The sequence below is a fragment of the Mobula hypostoma genome, chromosome 30 (genome assembly GCF_963921235.1).
Source record: "Mobula hypostoma chromosome 30, sMobHyp1.1, whole genome shotgun sequence".
Taxonomy (NCBI): domain Eukaryota; kingdom Metazoa; phylum Chordata; class Chondrichthyes; order Myliobatiformes; family Myliobatidae; genus Mobula; species Mobula hypostoma.
The window spans coordinates 20,801,536-20,819,928 of NC_086126.1; the positions used below are offsets into that span (position 1 = coordinate 20,801,536).

At 49.7% G+C, this 18,393-nt stretch overlaps 1 protein-coding gene across 2 annotated transcripts; it reads right to left on the minus strand.

Annotated features, from left to right (window-relative positions):
- Positions 1–965: 965 nt before the first annotated feature.
- Positions 966–6,322, minus strand: zgc:101765 (uncharacterized protein LOC450036 homolog). Of its 2 annotated transcripts, none has more exons than XM_063036299.1 (2): positions 6,281–6,322; positions 966–2,297 (listed from the first exon to the last, which is right to left on the minus strand). In XM_063036299.1, the coding sequence occupies exons 1-2, from the start codon at positions 6,299–6,301 to the stop codon at positions 1,434–1,436; spliced, it is 885 nt and encodes a 294-aa protein (XP_062892369.1). In that variant the 5' UTR covers positions 6,302–6,322; the 3' UTR covers positions 966–1,433. The 2 variants fall into 2 exon arrangements, with proteins under 2 accessions (XP_062892369.1, XP_062892370.1); XM_063036300.1 differs by lacking the exon at positions 6,281–6,322 and adding an exon at positions 3,944–6,005.
- Positions 6,323–18,393: the final 12,071 nt, after the last annotated feature.

Below are 18,393 nucleotides of genomic sequence, written 5' to 3' on the forward strand. Positions count from 1 at the left end.
ATTTATATTTGTGTAATTTTTAATTATGTTTTATTTTATTGTGTTTTTGTGCTGTATCAGACTCAGAGTTACAAGTTCTTGTGCACACAAAATGACAGTAAACAATCCTGAATTTCTATATCGTGGTTCCCATGTAGTTCTTTACAAAAATTACAGTGGATTGAATTAGATTTTGATGTCCTGGAACATTTTGGGCTGAGACCCTTCACCAGGACTGAACAGGAAGGCGGAAGATGCCAGGTGGGGGGAGTGGGCGAAGGAGGACAGCTCGAAGGTGAGAGGTGAAGCCAGGTGGGTGGAAAGTAATGGGCTGGAGAGGAAGGAGTGTGATAGGAGAGGAGAGTGGACCGTGGGAGAAGGGAAGGAGAAGAACCTGGGGAGGGGGGGAGGGTGATAGGCAGATGAGGAGAAGAGGTAAGAGGCCAGAGTGGGGAATAGAAGGAGTAGAGAATTTAAGATTTTTTTTACCAGAAGGAGAAATCGATATTCATGCCATCAAGTTGGAGGCTACCCAGACCTATAAGGTGCTGCTCCTCCAACCCGAGGGTGGCTTCATCTTGGCACAACAGGAAGCCATTGACTGGCATGTTGGAACAGGAATGGGAATAGGAATTTAAATGTTTGGCCACTTCTGGCGGATGGAGCAGAGGTGTTTGACAGAGTGGTCCCCCAGTTTATGACGAGTCTCACCAATGTAGAGGAGGCCGCAATTGATACAACAGACAACCTCTTCCCTCTTCTCACCTCCCCCTGGTGTCTCTCCTCCCCTTTCTCCCATGGTCCGGTCTCTTCTATCGGATTCCTTCCTCTCCGGCCCTTTACCTTTCCCACCCACCCGGCTTCACCCATCACTTTCTCGATGTAGGAGCTATGTATCTATTTTCTGTCTGTTTGTCTCTGTTGTATTTTGCGTTGTGTTTTTAATCATGGGTTACGGTACTTTGTCACGGGGTTGGGGTGTGGTAGAAGCCAAGAGCACGTGCTCACAGTTTTGTGCTGTTAGTTTAGTTAGAGAGGGGTGAGCAGCGAATGGAGATTTTTTATTGACCACTAATTCTGCTGTTGTTACGCTAGTATTGTTAGGTTTTAATCACTATTTTTGATCATTTGGTTTTGTAATAAAGGATCGAACATACATTTTTTGATTTGGAACTGTTATTTGGACACGTGTTAATTCCCTCACTCAATCTCTCAGCAGTTGTGACTCCTTCATCAAGTACTTGTGACACTAGCTATCCTCCTTCTCCTCAACCCAAGCCCCCCGCCAACGTTTTATTCCCCCTTCCTTTCCAGTCCCGAAGAGAGGTTTTGGCCCAAAACATCCGCTGTTTTCTCATTCCCACGACATGCTGGAGATTAAGGTGCAGTGTGTCCAAGGCCTTGTGAGCAAGACGGACTGACCAGGGTGCTGTGAGCCCAGCGAACGCACACACTCACACCACGAGCCGGGGATCCCAGCAGTACCATGTGTCTGTGTGCATCCGCTTCAGGACCCCCATGTCCTCCTCGCTGAGAACAAAATCGAAAAGCTGGATATTCTGGGCAATCCGCTCGGGATGCGACGACTTGGGAATGACACCAATCTCCTGCTGCAGGGCCCACCGCAGCAACACCTGGGCCGGAGTTCTGCCGTAGCTGGCGGCCAGAGCTTGGACCGTGGGCTCTGTGAGCAGGCAGCCGGTGCCCAAGGAGGAGTAGGCCTGCAAATGGATGCCGTTGGCCGTGCAGAAGGCCAGGAGCTCCTCCTGCACCAGCCGGGGGTGATATTCCACTTGGAGCACAGCTGGCCTGACCTGACAGCTGGCCAGGAGTTCTTGCAGGTGGCCCACTGTGTAGTTCGACACTCCGATGGCCCGGAAGGCCCCACTGCCATACAACCTCTCCAGTGCCTGCCAGCTTTCTTGGCGCCAGGCTGGATGGCGGGCGTCTTCGCTCTTGTGGCCCTGCTTGCCAGGCCAGTGGATCAGGTAGAGGTCCAAGTACCCGCAGTCCAGAGCCTCCAGGCTCCGCAGGCAGCCTGCCTCCGCCTCGCGCCCGTGGTCCCTGGGGGACAGCTTGCTCGTGATGAACAGGTCCCGCCGGGACAGCCCGTGCCGGGGGAGGAGGTCCCTCAGGGCTTTGCCGATGTCCGCCTCGTTCTGGTAGACGCTGGCCGTGTCGAAGGAGCGGTAGCCATGCGCCAGAGCCGCGTCCAGCGCCTGGTACACAGCCTCGTACCCCCTCAGCTTGAAGGTGCCCAGCCCCACCAGAGGCATCTCGACGCCATTGTTCAATCGCACGCTCTTCATTGCTTTCACCTGAGCGGAACAAGAAATACTTTCACCAGGCTGGCTTCTGTTTATTTACTTAGAGTGCGGAGGTAGCCTCCGATTCAACCCTGACCTCATCCCGGGAGAATTCACAATGACCCACATAAACACTGTAACCACAGAACCTACTTTCTCCATCTTAGTCATAACCACAGATTAAACAGACCGTTTTCCCTAAAGTAAAAGAGGCTGGGACGTTACCTTACAGGTTTATAAAATTAACAGGGGTGGAGAATTAGGCTATTCAGCCCATCAAATCTGCTCGGCAGTTCCACCATCGCTAACTTATTATCCTTCTCAACCCCATTCTCCTGCCTTCTCCCCGTAACCTTTGACACATTAATCAACCTCCGCTTTAAATATACCCTGTGACGTGGATTGCACAGAAGTCTGTGGCAATGATTTCTACAGATTCACCACGATCTGTCAAAAGAAATTCCTCCACATCTCTACAGGGACATCCTTGCTTTCTGAGACTCTGGCGTCTGGTCCTAGACTCTCTCAATGTAGGAAATATCCTCTCCACATCCACTCTATCTGTGCCCTCTGGTCCTAGACTCCCCCACTATAGGAAACATCCTCTCCACATCCACTCTATCTGTGTCCTCTGGTCCTAGACTCCCCCACTATAGGAAACATCCTCTCCACTTCCACTCTGTCTGTGCCCTCTGGTCCTAGACTCCCCCATGATAGGAAACATCCTCTCCACATCCACTCCATCTGTGCCCTCTGGTCCTAGACTCCCCCACTATAGGAAACATCCTCTCCACATCCACTCTATCTGTGCCCTCTGGTCCTACACTCCCCCACCATGGGAAACATCCTCTTCACATCCATTCTATTTGTGCCCTCTGGTCCTAGACTCCCCCACTGTAGGAAACATCCTCTCCACATCCATTCTATCTGTGCCCTCTGGTCCTAGACTCACCCACTGTAGGAAACATCCTCTCCACATCCACTCTATCTGTGTCCTCTGGTCCTAGACTCCCCCACTATAGGAAACATCCTCTCCACATCCACTCTATCTGTGTCCTCTGGTCCTAGACTCCCCCACTATAGGAAACATCCTCTCCACATCCACTCTATCTGTGTCCTCTGGTCCTAGACTCCCCCACTATAGGAAACATCCTCTCCACATTCACTGTCTGTGTCCTCTGGTCCTAGACTCCCCCACTATAGGAAACATCAGTTTTCTCAGACGATTTTATGTTTGAATTTGGAGAAAATTAGAAGTAACCTTTATGATTCTTCATTTAAATTTGAACAGATTTGGGGACCTTTTATTCGATATTTTCATTTAATGTAATATTTACCCTTCTTGTTTTTTTTTCACTGTTTTTAATGGAGGTCGGGATTGAGGACGTGATTTTAAGTTTAACTCTGTTTGGTTTCAAGTTAGCCCATTGCTTTGCTTTGCTTTTAGTTAGCTGCACGGTGGGTTTTTTTTTGGGGTTTTTTTTTTCTTTTTTTTCCCATTGATATATATAAAATTTAGTATACTATTATGTTATCTTGGTTTCTTATGCTTAAATTACATTGTAGTATTTTCTTTTTGGTATTGATATCTTTTGGAATTTTATTATACTTTAACTTTGTATTAATGTTTATATGGCTTACCTTTTTTGTATACTTACTCAATAAAAAGATTTAAAAAGGAAACATCGTCCTTCTCCCCGTACTTCGATGCCCTTATTGAGCCCACCTCGTCCAAAGTTCCTGCTCTCAGCCCCTATCCCTCCAAGCCCTAGCCCTCCATCTACAGCACGGTGCCGAAGTGATCGGTGTTTGACCCTTGCCACAGTGTGTAAGGAGTTTGAACAGTACTGTGCTAAATAGCCAGGACTTGCACAGTACCAGTGATTCCGAAATGCTGCGTGCATCTGTCCGTAGTGAAGGAGAGCATTGTTTTGTTACAACCCCATTAGACGCTACCAGATTGTAAGGACAATCTTCAGCATGGGGAGCAACATATGACCTGCGACAGGAACTCAGCAAGCTGTGGGTGGGGGCCAGGGGAGGAACCTTCCATGTCTCAAGTCCCAACCCTCCAAGGTGACAGATCATTTTACAGAACTGACGAAGAGTCTGGGCCCGAAACGTCGACTGTTTACTCTTTTCCATCGCTGCCGCCTGACCTGCTGAGTTCCTCCAGCATTTTGTGTGTGTGTGTGTGTGTGTGTGTTGCTTTAGATTTCCGGCATCTGTAGATTTTTTCGTGCTTGTGAGAGCCTGCATCCAGACTGGTAAACAACAGGGAGAAGCCAGCCCTCATGAAGGGACTCAGGTGGAAACTGTTTATTCATCCCACAGACGCTGCCTGACCTGCTGAGTTCCTCCAGCATTCTGTGTGTGCGGCTCAGGATTCCCAGCTCTGGAAAGGGGCAGAAGCCAGAATAAGAAGGTGGGGGGGGGGAGGTGGAATTGAAGGTGAGACCAGGTGAGGAGGTAAGTGGGTGGCTGCGTGGGGTAGGGGAAGATGAAGTGAGAAGGAAGGTGGCTGAAGTCAGAGGAATCCAGAACGAGGGGCCACAGTTTGAGGATAGAGGGGAAGCCTTTTAGGACCGAGATTAGGAAAAACTTCTTCACACAGAGATTGGTGAATCTGTGGAATTCTCTGCCACAGGAAACTGTTGAGGCCAGTTCATTGGCTATATTTAAGAGGGAGTTAGATATGGCCCTTGTGGCTACGGGGGTCGGGGGTATGGAGGGAAGGCTGGGGCAGGGTTCTGAGTTGGAGGATCAGCCATGATCATAATAAATGGCAGTGCAGGCTCGAAGGGCCGAATGGCCTACTCCTGCACCTATTTTCTATGTTTCTATGAATCTGATCGGAGAGGATAGTGGCCCATGGAACAAAGGGGGTCAGGAGGGGAGCCAGCAGGTGATGGGCAGGTGTAAAGAGAAGGGGTGAGAGGGTACCCACATGGGGAATGGAAGGAGAAAGGTTTATGCTACCTTCTTCAGACCTTTAGGGAGAAAGGGGGGAATAATTATCATTAGGATTGATGTGACCATTGTAAGGAGTGATTTACAGAGCTTCTACCTATCGGTTGAAAGTGGCGGTCAGTCACTCGAACCATCTGGCTTTTTGCACACGGGACAAGATAAATAAAATATCATAAAGATTCAGGCACAAGCATCCAGAGAAACTCTGTCTTTTTCCACCAGAACACGAGGAAGGGAGTTGCCAGCCATAGACTGCCCAGAGCTGGAAGATTCTGGCCTCCAGAAACACTCCGCCAGTAACCAAGGTTACATAGAAACATAGAAAATAGGTGCAGGAGTAGGCCATTCGGCCTTTCGAGCCTGCATCGCCATTCAGTATGATCATGGCTGATCATCCAACTCAGAACCCTACACCAGCCTTGTACCAGTTATGGATGGTCTCCCACCTCAAAGCCCCACTTGATACCCTGACTGCCCAAGGATCCAGCAATGAACTCAACCACCATAGTCATCCCTGACGGAGAATACACCAGGCCATTATCTGAGCACTTTACTATTTCATTTACACCTTCCCTTATCTCCTGCTTCCTCTGATCTTCTCCCTCTCCTTCTCTTCATTTTCTCCTTCACCCTCTCTTTTCATTCTCTCCCTCCTCTCATTTCCCGAGTGCCTTCTTTCTCGGTCACTCCCTCTCTCTCTACCTTTGCCTCTCTTTTACTGCTCCCTCTTTCCCTCGCTCTCTCGCCTTCCTACTGTCTCCTCCTCCTCTCCCCTGTCACTTCTCTGTTCTGCATTTCCCTCCCCTCCTCTATCACTCCTCCTCCTCTCCTTCATCTCTCTCTCCCTCCCACCCTCCTCCATCTCTTCCTCCTCTCCCTCCATCTTTCTTTCCCTCCCTCCCTACCTCTTCCCTCTCCGCTTCCCACCCATCTTCCTTTATCTTTCTCCCTCCTCCGTCTCTCCCTCTCTCTCTCTCTCCTCCCCACTCCACCTCCCTCCACGCCTCCCGACCTACTTCACTCACCTGACTCTCTACTCCGCTCATACTCGAAACGATCCCCGGCCCGGTGACGTAGAGATTGACAGTCATGCGGTCCAATGAACTTCATCATGGGGGAGGCGGGTGTAGGCGGAGGACCAATCCGCAATCATCCATATTTCCCGCAGTTCCTGCCCTGCCCAAGAGTGTGTTGATCATGAGAGCGGCGTGCGACGCGGAGCCCTCTGGGAACTGTAGTCCAAGTTGAGGCCTGTTTGAGGCCTGTTTAAGGCCAGAACCTGTTTTTTCAAGGAAGAAATGTCTGGAGTTGGGACTGGGTCACCCTGGGTTTCTAAACCACCCCACTCTGAGACACTATCCTTTCACTTGCGAAAATAAAGTAATATGTTGTCTGGGTACAATCTTTGAGCAAATCAGTCTGGATACAGGCCCACCAGCCCATCCAGATAGTTCCAGTTTCCTGTGTTCCTTCTCACCCCCTCACCACCATGTCCCTGACCACCAGCTTAGAGCGGTGATTCCCAATGGGGGAGGTTATATGTCCTTCTCACCCCCTCACCACCATGTCCCTGACCACCAGCTTAGAGCGGTGATTCCCAAAGGGGGCAGTTACATGTCCTTCTCACCCCCTCACCACCATGTCCGGGAGAGGTGGGATATCTGCAATGGGGGCAGTTATATGTCCTAAGGGGGTGTGTGGGAAAGTAGAAATCTCCAGGGGGGGTTCAAGATTCTTGGGTGGAGAGCAGTAAGTGACACAAGACCTGACTGACTCTGTCAACTTGCAGCCGTTGTCAACATCCGATACGCATTCACATTTGGTGTTAAGTTTACTTTAATCTAGCCCCGTTAATGATGGATAAATACATATGGCGTGATCTCAATCAGGCTGAATTCTAATCCTGCCGAGAAACAGAAACTATAGAAAGTGCGTCAGTACAATGTTACATACCTAGAGTATGGTTTTATTCCATTCCTGTCCAGTCAGCGACACCCCATGTGTCTTATTTGTGATACTGTACTGTCTAATGAAGACATGAAACCATCAAGATTGCAGGAACACTTCTGTAACAGACACCCTGAAAAGGCTACTTCTGGCATTACTCAATTCCAGAAGATGAAAGAAGCATTTAAAAAGTGTTACACACTCGAGTCATTTGCCAAGAAAGCTAAACATGACCCTGACAGTGATCTCATTGCTTCTTATAACATTTCCAAAATGACAGCAAAGTGTGGAAGATCTCATACAATGGGTGAAAGATTAATAAGGCCTGCTGTATCAGAAGTGCTCACCGCTGTTCTCAAGATGGATATCAGTATTTTAAAATATTTTCTTTCCTCTGAGTAATGTTCTACCAGTCTGTTGTCACCAGTACAATTTTCTATGTGGTGGTGTGCTGGGGCAATGGCATCAACACGGGTGACGCCAACAGGCTCAATAAACTGATTAGAAAGGCTGGCTCTGTTATAGGAGTCAAACTGGACACACTGGAGCTTGTGTTAGAACAAAGGACCCTACGGAAAATTCTGGCAATTCTGGGCAAAGTTTCTCACTCTCTGCATGCCACCTTGGCTGAACAGAGGAGCACTTTTCGTAACAGACTAAGACAACTGTGCTGCTATATGAGGTCATTCTTACCCTCGACCAATAGGCTCAATAATGAGTCAACCTACAGCCGGAGAAGTGATCTTAGACTGTTTAAGGTAACTTATTTTTTAATTCTTTCTTACTTCTCTTCTAATATTTGTATATCTGTGCACTTATAATCTACTGTGACACTGTAATTTACTTTGGGATCAATAAAGTATCTATTGATTATCCAATAACTCTGTAACTCATTGTATTGATGAAATGAGTGAAGACATCTATGCACAGAGCTACAAAAAACAGAGTTTGGGATACAAATGGGTGCGTCAATTGTGCAAGGCAATGAGACATTGCTAATGGCATATGTATGGTTTATCAAAAATGAAAAAGTTTATGAAGAGATTCTCTTCAGTAAAATGTTAAAAAAAACAAATCTCAGCGTAGAAACAATCTACGACAAGCTCAAAATGTATATTGAGGATAAAAGTATTCTGATTAGCGACATGATTTCTTGTGCAACAGGTAGAAGACCATATATGACCGATCACCATGCTGGTTTATGAAAAAAGAAATTCCAAGTCTGTTTACAATCCACTGTGTAATTCACCATCAACGCCTCGCAGCCAGAAACCTCAGCCAGCGACCTTTCTCACGCATGACTCTTGAAATATCTGCTATTAACAAAATTAAAGCTTACCCATTGAATAGCAGAACATTTCGACAGTTATGCCAAGTTAATGATGAAGGGTTTGAACGCTTGCTTCTTCACACTGAAGTGTGTTCACTGTCAAGTGGCTGCTGCTTCAAAAGTTTCTTGATCTTTTTGACAAGGTTGTGTCCTGGCACTCACCCCTTTGGAATCTTCCTCTTCCTGCTCCTTCACTGCACTTTCGCAGACTGCACTGAGAGTTGGTGGCAAGTTCGTGTTCCAAGACCAAAGTTAGGACAGCCATCATCCGTGAGGTGTGGTTTTCGGATGATACGGCATCGAAGTCACACACTGAAGGGGGACTCCAACAACTGGTTAATCGCCTCGCCCTGGCCTGCAAGGAGTTTGGGTTAACCATCAGTCTGAAGAAGACGTACGCCATGATACAGGGTGCAGAACCTCCCCCAGACATCACCATTGATGGTTGCTCTCTTGATGTAGTCGACTCCTTCACCAGCTCCCTGTCCCCCGAAGCGGAGGTGAACAGCAGGATTGCCAAAGCTGCAGCTGTCGTGGCCAGACTGAACAAGAGCGTGTGGAACAACGGCCAGCTGACAAAGAAGGCCAAACTGCATGTGTACCAGGTGTGTGTGCGCACAGCACTCTCCTCTACGCCAACGAGGCTTGGGCGCCACACATCAGCCAAGAAAAGAGGCCAAGCTCCTTCCACCTAGGCTGCCTCAGGCACCTTGTATGTCCCCTGGCAGGACAGGATCACCAATCAGAGGTTCTACAGTGGGCTGACACCTCAGCGTCCACTACTCAGCCACAGGCGCCTCGCATGGTTGGGCCAGGGACGCATTCCCAAGCACCTGCTGTGTGGTGAGCTGAGTGCGGGTTACCGCCCACGAGGAAGACCCATGCCTCTGCTACGGGGATGTCTGCAAGCACGACATGGAGCTGGCAGGCATCGACCTCAACACATGGGAGGAAACAGCTGAAGACAGCAGATCGGATGGGAGGCCAGTGTGAATGAGGGGAAGGAGGAGCAGGTGGGAAGGGAGGTAGGAGGTAGGTGGTGAATGAGGGGAAGGAGGAGCAGAGGGGAAGAGAGGTAGGAGATGGACAAGGGGGAGGAGGAGCAGATGGGAAGGGAGGTAGGAGGTGGATGAGGAGAAGGAGGAGCAGATGGGATGGGAGGTAGGAGGTGGATGAGGGGAAGGAGGAGCAGATGGGAAGGGAGGTAGGAGGTGGATGAGGAGAAGGAGGAGCAGATGGGATGGGAGGTAGGAGGTGGATGAGGGGGAGCAGATGGGAAGGGAGGTAGGTGGTGAGGGGAAGGAGGAGCAGAGGGGAAGAGAGGTAGGAGGTGGATGAGGGGAAGGAGGAGCAGATGGGATGGGAGGTAGGAAGTAGGTGGTGAATGAGGGGAAGGAGGAGCAGATGGGAAGGGAGGTAGGAGGTGGATGAGGGGGAGCAGATGGGAAGGGAGGTAGGTGGTGGAGGGGGAAGGAGGAGCAGATGGGAAGGGAGGTAGGAGGTGGATGAGGAGAAGGAGGAGCAGATGGGATGGGAGGTAGGAGGTGGATGAGGGGGAGCAGATGGGAAGGGAGGTAGGTGGATGAGGGGGAGCAGATGGGAAGGGAGATAGGTGGTGAGGGGAAGGAGGAGCAGATGGGAAGTAAGGTAGGAGGTGGATGAGGGGGAGCAGATGGGAAGGGAGGTAGGTGGTGAGGGGAAGGAGGAGCAGAGGGGAAGAGAGGTAGGAGGTGGATGAGGGGAAGGAGGAGCAGATGGGAAGGGAGGTAGGATAGGTGGTGAATGAGGGGAAGGAGGAGCAGATGGGATGGGAGGTAGGAGGTGGATGAGGGGAAGGAGGAGCAGATGGGATGGGAGGTAGGAGGTGGACGAGGGGAAGGAGGAGCAGATGGGAAGGGAGGTAGGAGGTGGATGAGGGGAAGGAGGAGCAGATGGGATGGGAGGTAGGAGGTGGACGAGGGGAAGGAGGAGCAGGTGGGAAGGGAGGTAGGTGGTGGATGAGGGGAAGGAGGAGCAGATGGGAAGTAAGGTAGGAGGTGGATGAGGGGGAGCAGATGGGAAGGAAGGTAAGTGGTGAGGGGAAGGAAGAACAGAGGGGAAGAGAGGTAGGAGTTGGACAAGGGGAAGGAGGAGCAGATGGGAAGGGAGGTAGGAGGTGGGAAGGGGAAGGAAGACCAGATGGGAAGTAAGGTAGGAGGTGGATGAGGGGGAGCAGATGGGAAGGGAGGTAGGTGGTGAGGGGAAGGAGGAGCAGAGGGGTAGGAGTTGGACAAGGGGGAGGAGGAGCAGATGGGAAGGGAGGTAGGAGGTGGGAAGGGGAAGGAAGAGCAGATGGGAAGTAAGGTAGGAGGTGGATGAGGGGGAGCAGATGGGAAGGGAGGTAGGTGGATGAGGGGCAGCAGATGGGAAGGGAGGTAGGTGGATGAGGAGCAGCAGATGGGAAGGGAGGTAGGTGGTGAGGGGAAGGAGGAGCAGATGGGAAGTAAGGTAGGAGGTGGATGAGGGGAAGGAGGAGCAGATGGGAAGTAAGGTAGGAGGTGGATGAGGGGGAGCAGATGGGAAGGGAGGTAGGTGGATGAGGGGCAGCAGATGGGAAGGGAGGTAGGTGGTGAGGGGAAGGAGGAGCAGATGGGAAGAGAGGTAGGAGGTGGATGAGGGGAAGGAGGAGCAGATGGGATGGGAGGTAGGAGGTGGATGAGGGGGAGCAGATGGGAAGGGAGGTAGGTGGATGAGGAGCAGCAGATGGGAAGGGAGGTAGGTGGTGAGGGGAAGGAGGAGCAGATGGGAAGGGAGGTAGGAGGTGGATGAGGGGAAGGAGGAGCAGATGGGATGGGAGGTAGGAGGTGGACGAGGGGAAGGAGGAGCAGGTGGGAAGGGAGGTAGGTGGTGGACGAGGGGAAGGAGGAGCAGATGGGAAGGGAGGTAGGAGGTGGACAAGGGGAAGGAGGAGCAGATGGGAAGGGAGGTAGGAGGTGGATGAGGGGAAGGAGGAGCAGATGGGAAGTAAGGTAGGAGGTGGATGAGGGGGAGCAGATGGGAAGGGAGGTAGGTGGATGAGGGGCAGCAGATGGGAAGGGAGGTAGGTGGATGAGGGGCAGCAGATGGGAAGGGAGGTAGGTGGTGAGGGGAAGGAGGAGCAGATGGGAAGAGAGGTAGGAGGTGGATGAGGGGAAGGAGGAGCAGATGGGAAGTAAGGTAGGAGGTGGATGAGGGGGAGCAGATGGGAAGGGAGGTAGGTGGTGAGGGGAAGGTGGAGCAGAGGGGAAGAGAGGTAGGAGTTGGACAAGGGGGAGGAGGAGCAGATGGGAAGGGAGGTAGGTGGTGGGAAGGGGAAGGAAGAGCAGATGGGAAGTAAGGTAGGAGGTGGATGAGGGGGAGCAGATGGGAAGGGAGGTAGGTGGATGAGGGGCAGCAGATGGGAAGGGAGGTAGGTGGATGAGGGGCAGCAGATGGGAAGGGAGGTAGGTGGTGAGGGGAAGGAGGAGCAGATGGGAAGAGAGGTAGGAGGTGGATGAGGGGAAGGAGGAGCAGATGGGAAGTAAGGTAGGAGGTGGATGAGGGGGAGCAGATGGGAAGGGAGGTAGGTGGTGAGGGGAAGGAAGAGCAGATGGGATGGGAGGCAGGCAGAGGGGCGACAGTGAAGGGTGATGAGCAGGAACAGAGAGTCTAGCTGTGCTGGAAAATGATATGGGAAGGAGAGAACAGAACCCGTTAAGTAGGAGACAATAGGCAAGTAGAACCAGACATGGTAGAGGATGTGGAGGGTGAAGAGACAGGTAGGTGGTGGGTGGAGCCAGGAGGGAAGGGCTGGAGGTGTGGAAGGAGGGTTTAGACAAGGGTGAATCTTCAAAGGGCAGTGTAGGCAAGCTCTTTGAGAAAAGTGGTAGGGAAGATACACAGAGAAGCTTGATAAACCGGTGTGTGAAAGGTTCTGGGACAGGTGGGAATGCAGAGTTAATGTAGAATTGGTCCTGATGGACCGAGTGGCCTTCTCCTTCTCCAGGCAATAAGAATGGGAGGGTCACTCGAGTGACGCCGTATCACGGACCTGCCACCCTCCCCGTGGTCAGCGGGAACTCGAGGAGCGGCGGTGTGGGGAAATTGTTCATCCTGGTAAGAATAACAGGGTTGTTTCCGTGGGAGATTTTAACTGTCTGCAGTGTTAAGAGACTGAACAAACTCTGTGAAATGTCAGCAGGAACGCTTCCTGAGTCGATACCTAGACCGTTCTGCTTGCGGGGGTGCAATACTGGACCTCCTCGGAGGGACTGAGGCAGGGGCAATTAACTCGATTAGCAGTCATTGGCTCCAGTGACTGTAGTCAGAGAGCAATGCCCCCCCTCCTCCTTTAATACTACCCCTCTATCACGTCTAAAAGAATTGAACCCTGGAACATTGAGCTGTCAGTCCTGGTCTCACTAATGGCTACAATATCATAATTCCACCTGCTGATCTATGCCCTCAACTCGCCTGCCTTTCCTACAAGACGTGCACAGGAATAGGAACAATTCAAAAACATTGGTCCCACCACACTTAGCCTTTTGACTCCTGTCTCCCTGTGACTGTATGTAGGCCGAGAGTACAACACAGGGTGCCTGAGACTTTTGCACAGTACTGTATTCGTCAATGTGGAGCAGAGAGTGAGTTTGTAAATCTGGTGGGAACAAAGGTTGTTGGGAGTGGTGAGGGTGGAGCGCCGTGGGAGGGGTGAGGGACAGGTGGCAGAGAAGGAGTGTCAGGGGTGGGTACAGACACACTCAGCCCTGAGATACCAGGCAAGGTCATTTGATTCCAAACAATTGGTATATTGATCATTACAGAATGTCTCTCTGGTGCTTCCCGCTCCCTCCCCTCTCCCTTCCCCTTTTCCCAACCATGATTCCCCTCTCCCTGCCCCCTTCCCACTCTCAGTCCACAACAGAGACCCAGATCAGAATCAGGTTTATCATCACTCACAAATTTGTTTTTTTTGTGTGACAGTAGTACAGTGCAATACATAAAATTAGTCTCAGCTATATTTAAGACTTACTGTAAAGTATTAAAAGTATTATTGTAATACCTTTATTACTTCTTTCTATATTTATCATGTACTGCGTTGTACTGCTGCTACACAAGCTGTAATTGTTATATGTTCATATAAGCTGGTGATATTAAACCTAATTCTGATTCTGATTGTGTTCTGTGTCCTGTATATGTTCTGCATTCAGTGTTCTGTGTTTTATGTATGTTCTGTGTCCTGTGTGCTACCTATGGTCTGTGTATGTTCTGTGTTCTATGTATGTTCTGTGTCCTGTGTGCTACGCTCTGTGGCTCTGACCAAGTTACTGAAAGTCCAAAAGGGTTTCAATATAGACCATAGCAGGAGAGGCTCGTTCCCAGGGCTCAACCTTCCAGCCAAAAGTAATCCTGACGCAATGTGCTCTCTGGAGAATAAACGGAGAGAGGAGCATCTCCTGAGGACAAACAAACAAACCAAAATTATCCATCGCAGACCATCCGTCCCACTGGAAGGGGAGGGTATAAATAGCAAAAGGAAGAAAACTGCAGGAAGGGTGAGGCAGGGATGTTTGTACCATGTTGTTGCTGCAGAGTCAGCCCTCTTTATCCATGAGCTGCAAGGTGAGTTACTGTGCTTATTTCATCCTTGTCTACTCTGCACTCTTCCCAGTTCAATGATGGACAACACAAATTGTACACAATACTCCACGTCCAGTTTTACCCACGTCTTGTATAAAGTCAACTTCACGTCCCAACTCCTGTGATTGGTGCTCCAGTTGATGAAGGACAGTTTGTGAAATGTTGTTTCAACCAGCCTTTTACCTGCGTTTCCTCCCTCAGCGAAATGCGTGTGTGTGCCCACACAGTACACCCCTCTGTCTTGCAACACACTAATACCCTGCTTCAACTCCACAAATTGTATAACTCAGAATCAGTAGTACATAGCAGTACAGAACAATAAAACTGTAAATTACAGTAAGAAACGCAAAACAAAGTAAATTAAATAAGCAGGCAAAAAGAGAAAAAATAGTGAGGTAGTGTTCATGGGTTGAATGTCCATTCAGAAATCAGATGGCAGAGGGGAGGAAGCTGTTCCTGAATCGTTGAGTGTGTGTCTTCAGGCTCCTGTACCTCCTCCCTGATGGTAGCAATGAGAAGAGGGCATGTCCTGGGTGATGGGGTCCTTCATGATGGATGAAGCCTTTCTGAGGCATCGCTCCTTGAAGTTGTCCTCGAAGCTGCAGAGGCTGGTAACCATGGCTAAGTTTACAATTTTTCACCGTTTCAGAGTTGAGGATCACAAGGTTGACAGGGGGCAGGAACTGGAGTGATAGAGGATGGGACAGTCGGTGTGGCCGTAAGAAACCTGGATGCCACAAGGGCAGGGATGGCTGCTGGATGCTCCAGGGTACAACCAGGAAGGGTTCCTGATGCCAGATGTAGACTGACCGACCAGAGGAGAGGCCATACTGGACCTGGTACTGGGCAATAACCAGATCAGGTGTCAGACCGCTCAGTGAGTGAGCATTTCAGAGACGGTGAGCACTACTCCCTGACTTTTACTATAGACTTGGAGAGGGATAGGAGGAAATGATATGGGAAAGCTTTTCATTGGAAGAGAGCGAATTATGATGCTGTTAGGCAAGAATTTAGGAACATAACTTGGGAATGGATGTAAAACCATAAGATCATAAGACCGAGTAACAGAGTTAGGCCACTTTGCCCTTCTGCTCCATCATGGCTCTACCTCCAGTTGAACTCTGTCTTTTTGTGTGTTTCCCCCAGCTGTCAGTCTGTGGTTTTGTATTGCCATGTGCTCTTGTCCCCGCTCCTGCTCTACTCCGGCCCCTGTATTACCGAGTACTGCGTCTCTCACCTGTTTCTCATTATTACCTGTATTGCTGCCCCCTGTGTCTCATTGTGCTCCACCTACCATCTGCCTCTCTGTTTATTGCTCAGTGTATTTCAGTCCTGCGTTTTCACCTGTTCATTGCCAGATTGTGCCAGTGAATTTTCCTGAGGCTTTCCAGCATTCGTATCTGTACTCTGTCAGTCTGAATATCGACTCTGCCTGTTTCCCGATTCTGGTTTTTGGATTTCTCTGGGTGTTTTGATCACTGCCTGACCTTAGACGCTGACCTTGTTTGCACCTTGGGATTTGTTACTCAATTACAGTACTGGGTCTGCGACTGGATCCCTGCTCCAACATCCCGAGAATAACCCCCATTCTCCTGCCTTCTCCCCAGAACAGTTGGTGCCCTGACTAACCGAGAACATATCAACCTCCACTTTAAATATACCCAAGACCTGGCCTCCACAGCTGTCAGTGGCAATGAATTCCACCGTCAGGCAAAAGAAATTCCTCCTTAACTCTGTTCTGAATAAACATCCCACTATTCTGAATCCTCTGGTCTGAGACTCCCCCACCGTAGGAAACATCCTCTCCACATCCACTCTATCTGTGTCTCCTCTGGTCCTAGACTCCCCCACTATAGGAAACATCCTCTCCACATCCACTCTATCTGTGTCCTCTGGTCCTAGACTCCCCCACTATAGGAAACATCCTCTCCACATCCACTCCATCTGTGTCCCCTGGTCCTAGACTCCCCCACTATAGGAAACATCCTCTCCACATCCACTCTATCTGTATCCTCTGGTCCTAGACTCCCCCACTATAGGAAACATCCGCTCCACATCCACTCTACCTGTGTCCTCTGGTCCTAGACACCCCCACTATAGGAAACATCCTCTCCACATCCACTCTATCTGCGCCCTCTGGTCCTAGACACCCCCACTATAGGAAACATCCTCTCCACATCCACTCTATCTGCGCCCTCTGGTCCTAGACACCCCCACTATAGGAAACATCCTCTCCACATCCACTCTATCTGTGTCCTCTGGTCCTAGACTCCGCGACTATAGGAAACATCCTCTCCACATCCACTCTATCTGTGCCCTCTGGTCCTAGACTCCCCCACTACAGGAAACATCCTCTCCACATCCACTCTATCTATTAGGTTTCAATAAGATCTCCCCCCATTCTTTGAAACTCCAGTGAGAACAGGTCCGAAGCCATCAAATGCGCCTCATGTGTTAACCCTTTCATTTCTCGAATCATTCTCATGAACCTTCTCTGGACCTATCCAACACCAGCACATCCTTTCTTCGATGAGGTGCCCAAAACTGCTTGCAATACCCCAAGTGCAGTCTGACCAATGCATTATGACGCCTCAGCATTACATCCTTGCTTTTATATTCAAGTCCTGTGAATGCTAACATCACACTTGCCTTCCTCACCATCCACTCAACCTGCAATTAACCTTTAGGGAATCCTGCACGAGGACTCCCAAGTCCTTTTGTACCTCAGATTTTTGAATTTTCTCCGCATTTACTAAACAGTCCACGCTTTTATTTCTTCTACCAAATTGCATGACTGTACACTTCCCGACACTGTATTCCATTTGCCACTTCTTTGCCCATTCTCCTAATCTGTCCAAGTCCTTCTGCAGACTCCTGCTTCCTCAACATTACCTGCCCCCACACCTACCTTTGTATCATCACAGACTTTGCCACAAAGCCATCAATCCCATCATCCAAATTGTTGGCATATAACATGAAAAGCAGCGGTCCCAATATCGACCTCTGCAGAACACTACTAGTCAGCAGCAGCCAATCGGAAAAGGCTCCCTTTATTCCCATTCTTTGCCTCCTGCCAACCAGCCACGAGCATCTTTCCTGTAATACCATGGGCTCTTATCTTGTTAGGCACCCTGTCAAAGGCCTTCTGAAATCCATGTAAACAACATCCACTCACTCTCCTTTTTCTCTCCTGTCTGTTATTCCTCAAAGAATTCCAATAGATTTGTCAGGAAAAATTTCCTCTGAAGGAAACCATGTGAACTTTGGCCTGTTTTATCATGGGCCTCCAAGTACCCTGAAACTTGTCGTTAGTAATGGGCTCCAACGTCTTCACAGCCGCTGAAACCTGGTAACTGGGCTGAAATTTCCTTTCTTCTGCCTCCTTCCCTTCTTAAAGAGTGAAGTAACACCTGCAATTTTCCAGTCCTCTGGAACCATGCTAGAATCTACTGATCCTTAAATGATCATTACTAATGCCTCCAGTATCTCTTCATCCACCTCATTCGGGACCCTGGGGTGTAGCCCATCAGCTCCAGGTGATTTATCCACCTTCAGACCACTCAGCTTCCTGAGCACCTTCTCCTTAGTGATAGCAGCTACAGTACGCTCACCTCTGTCCCCCGACGGCCTCGAACTTCCGGCACATTGCTAGTGTCTTCCACCCACAGTGCAAAATACTTAAAAACACAAACCAGGGAGAATCTGCAGATGCTGGAATTCCAAGCAACACACCCAAAATGCTGGAGGAACTCAGCAGGCCAGGCAGCATCCATGGAGAGAAGTACAGTTGACATTTCGGGATGCTGCCTGACCTGCTGAGCTCCTCCGGCATTTTGTATGTGTTGCAAAGTACTTACTAGGTTCATCCGTCATTTCCTTGTTCCCTGTTACTATCTCTCCAGTGTCATTTTCCAGTGGACCGGTATCCAGTCTCACCTCTCTTTTGCTCTTTATATATCTGTAAAAAACTGGTATCCTCCATGATGTTATTAGCTAGCTTACCTTTCTATTTCATCTTTGCATCTTTAGTTGCCTTCCATTGGTTTTTAAAAGCTTTCCAATCCTCTAGCTTCCCACTAATCGCACTAAAGTACTCAGAAATGCACCCACTCACCAGAGGCAATTTACTTTGTCCATTAACGCACTGTGGGGATGTGTCAGAGAATCCAGAGCACCCAGGGGAAATCCCATGCCGTGACACGAAGAATTTACAATTTCATACAG

Excerpts from the sequence above, each read along its gene's own strand:
- zgc:101765 (XM_063036299.1), bottom strand. The coding sequence starts at position 6,301 with ATGAGCGGAGTAGAGAGTCAG. Across the intron at positions 2,298-6,280 it reads TGAGCGGAGTAGAGAGTCAG|GTGAAAGCAATGAAGAGCGT; the intron begins GTGAGTGAAGTA and ends TGTTCCGCTCAG.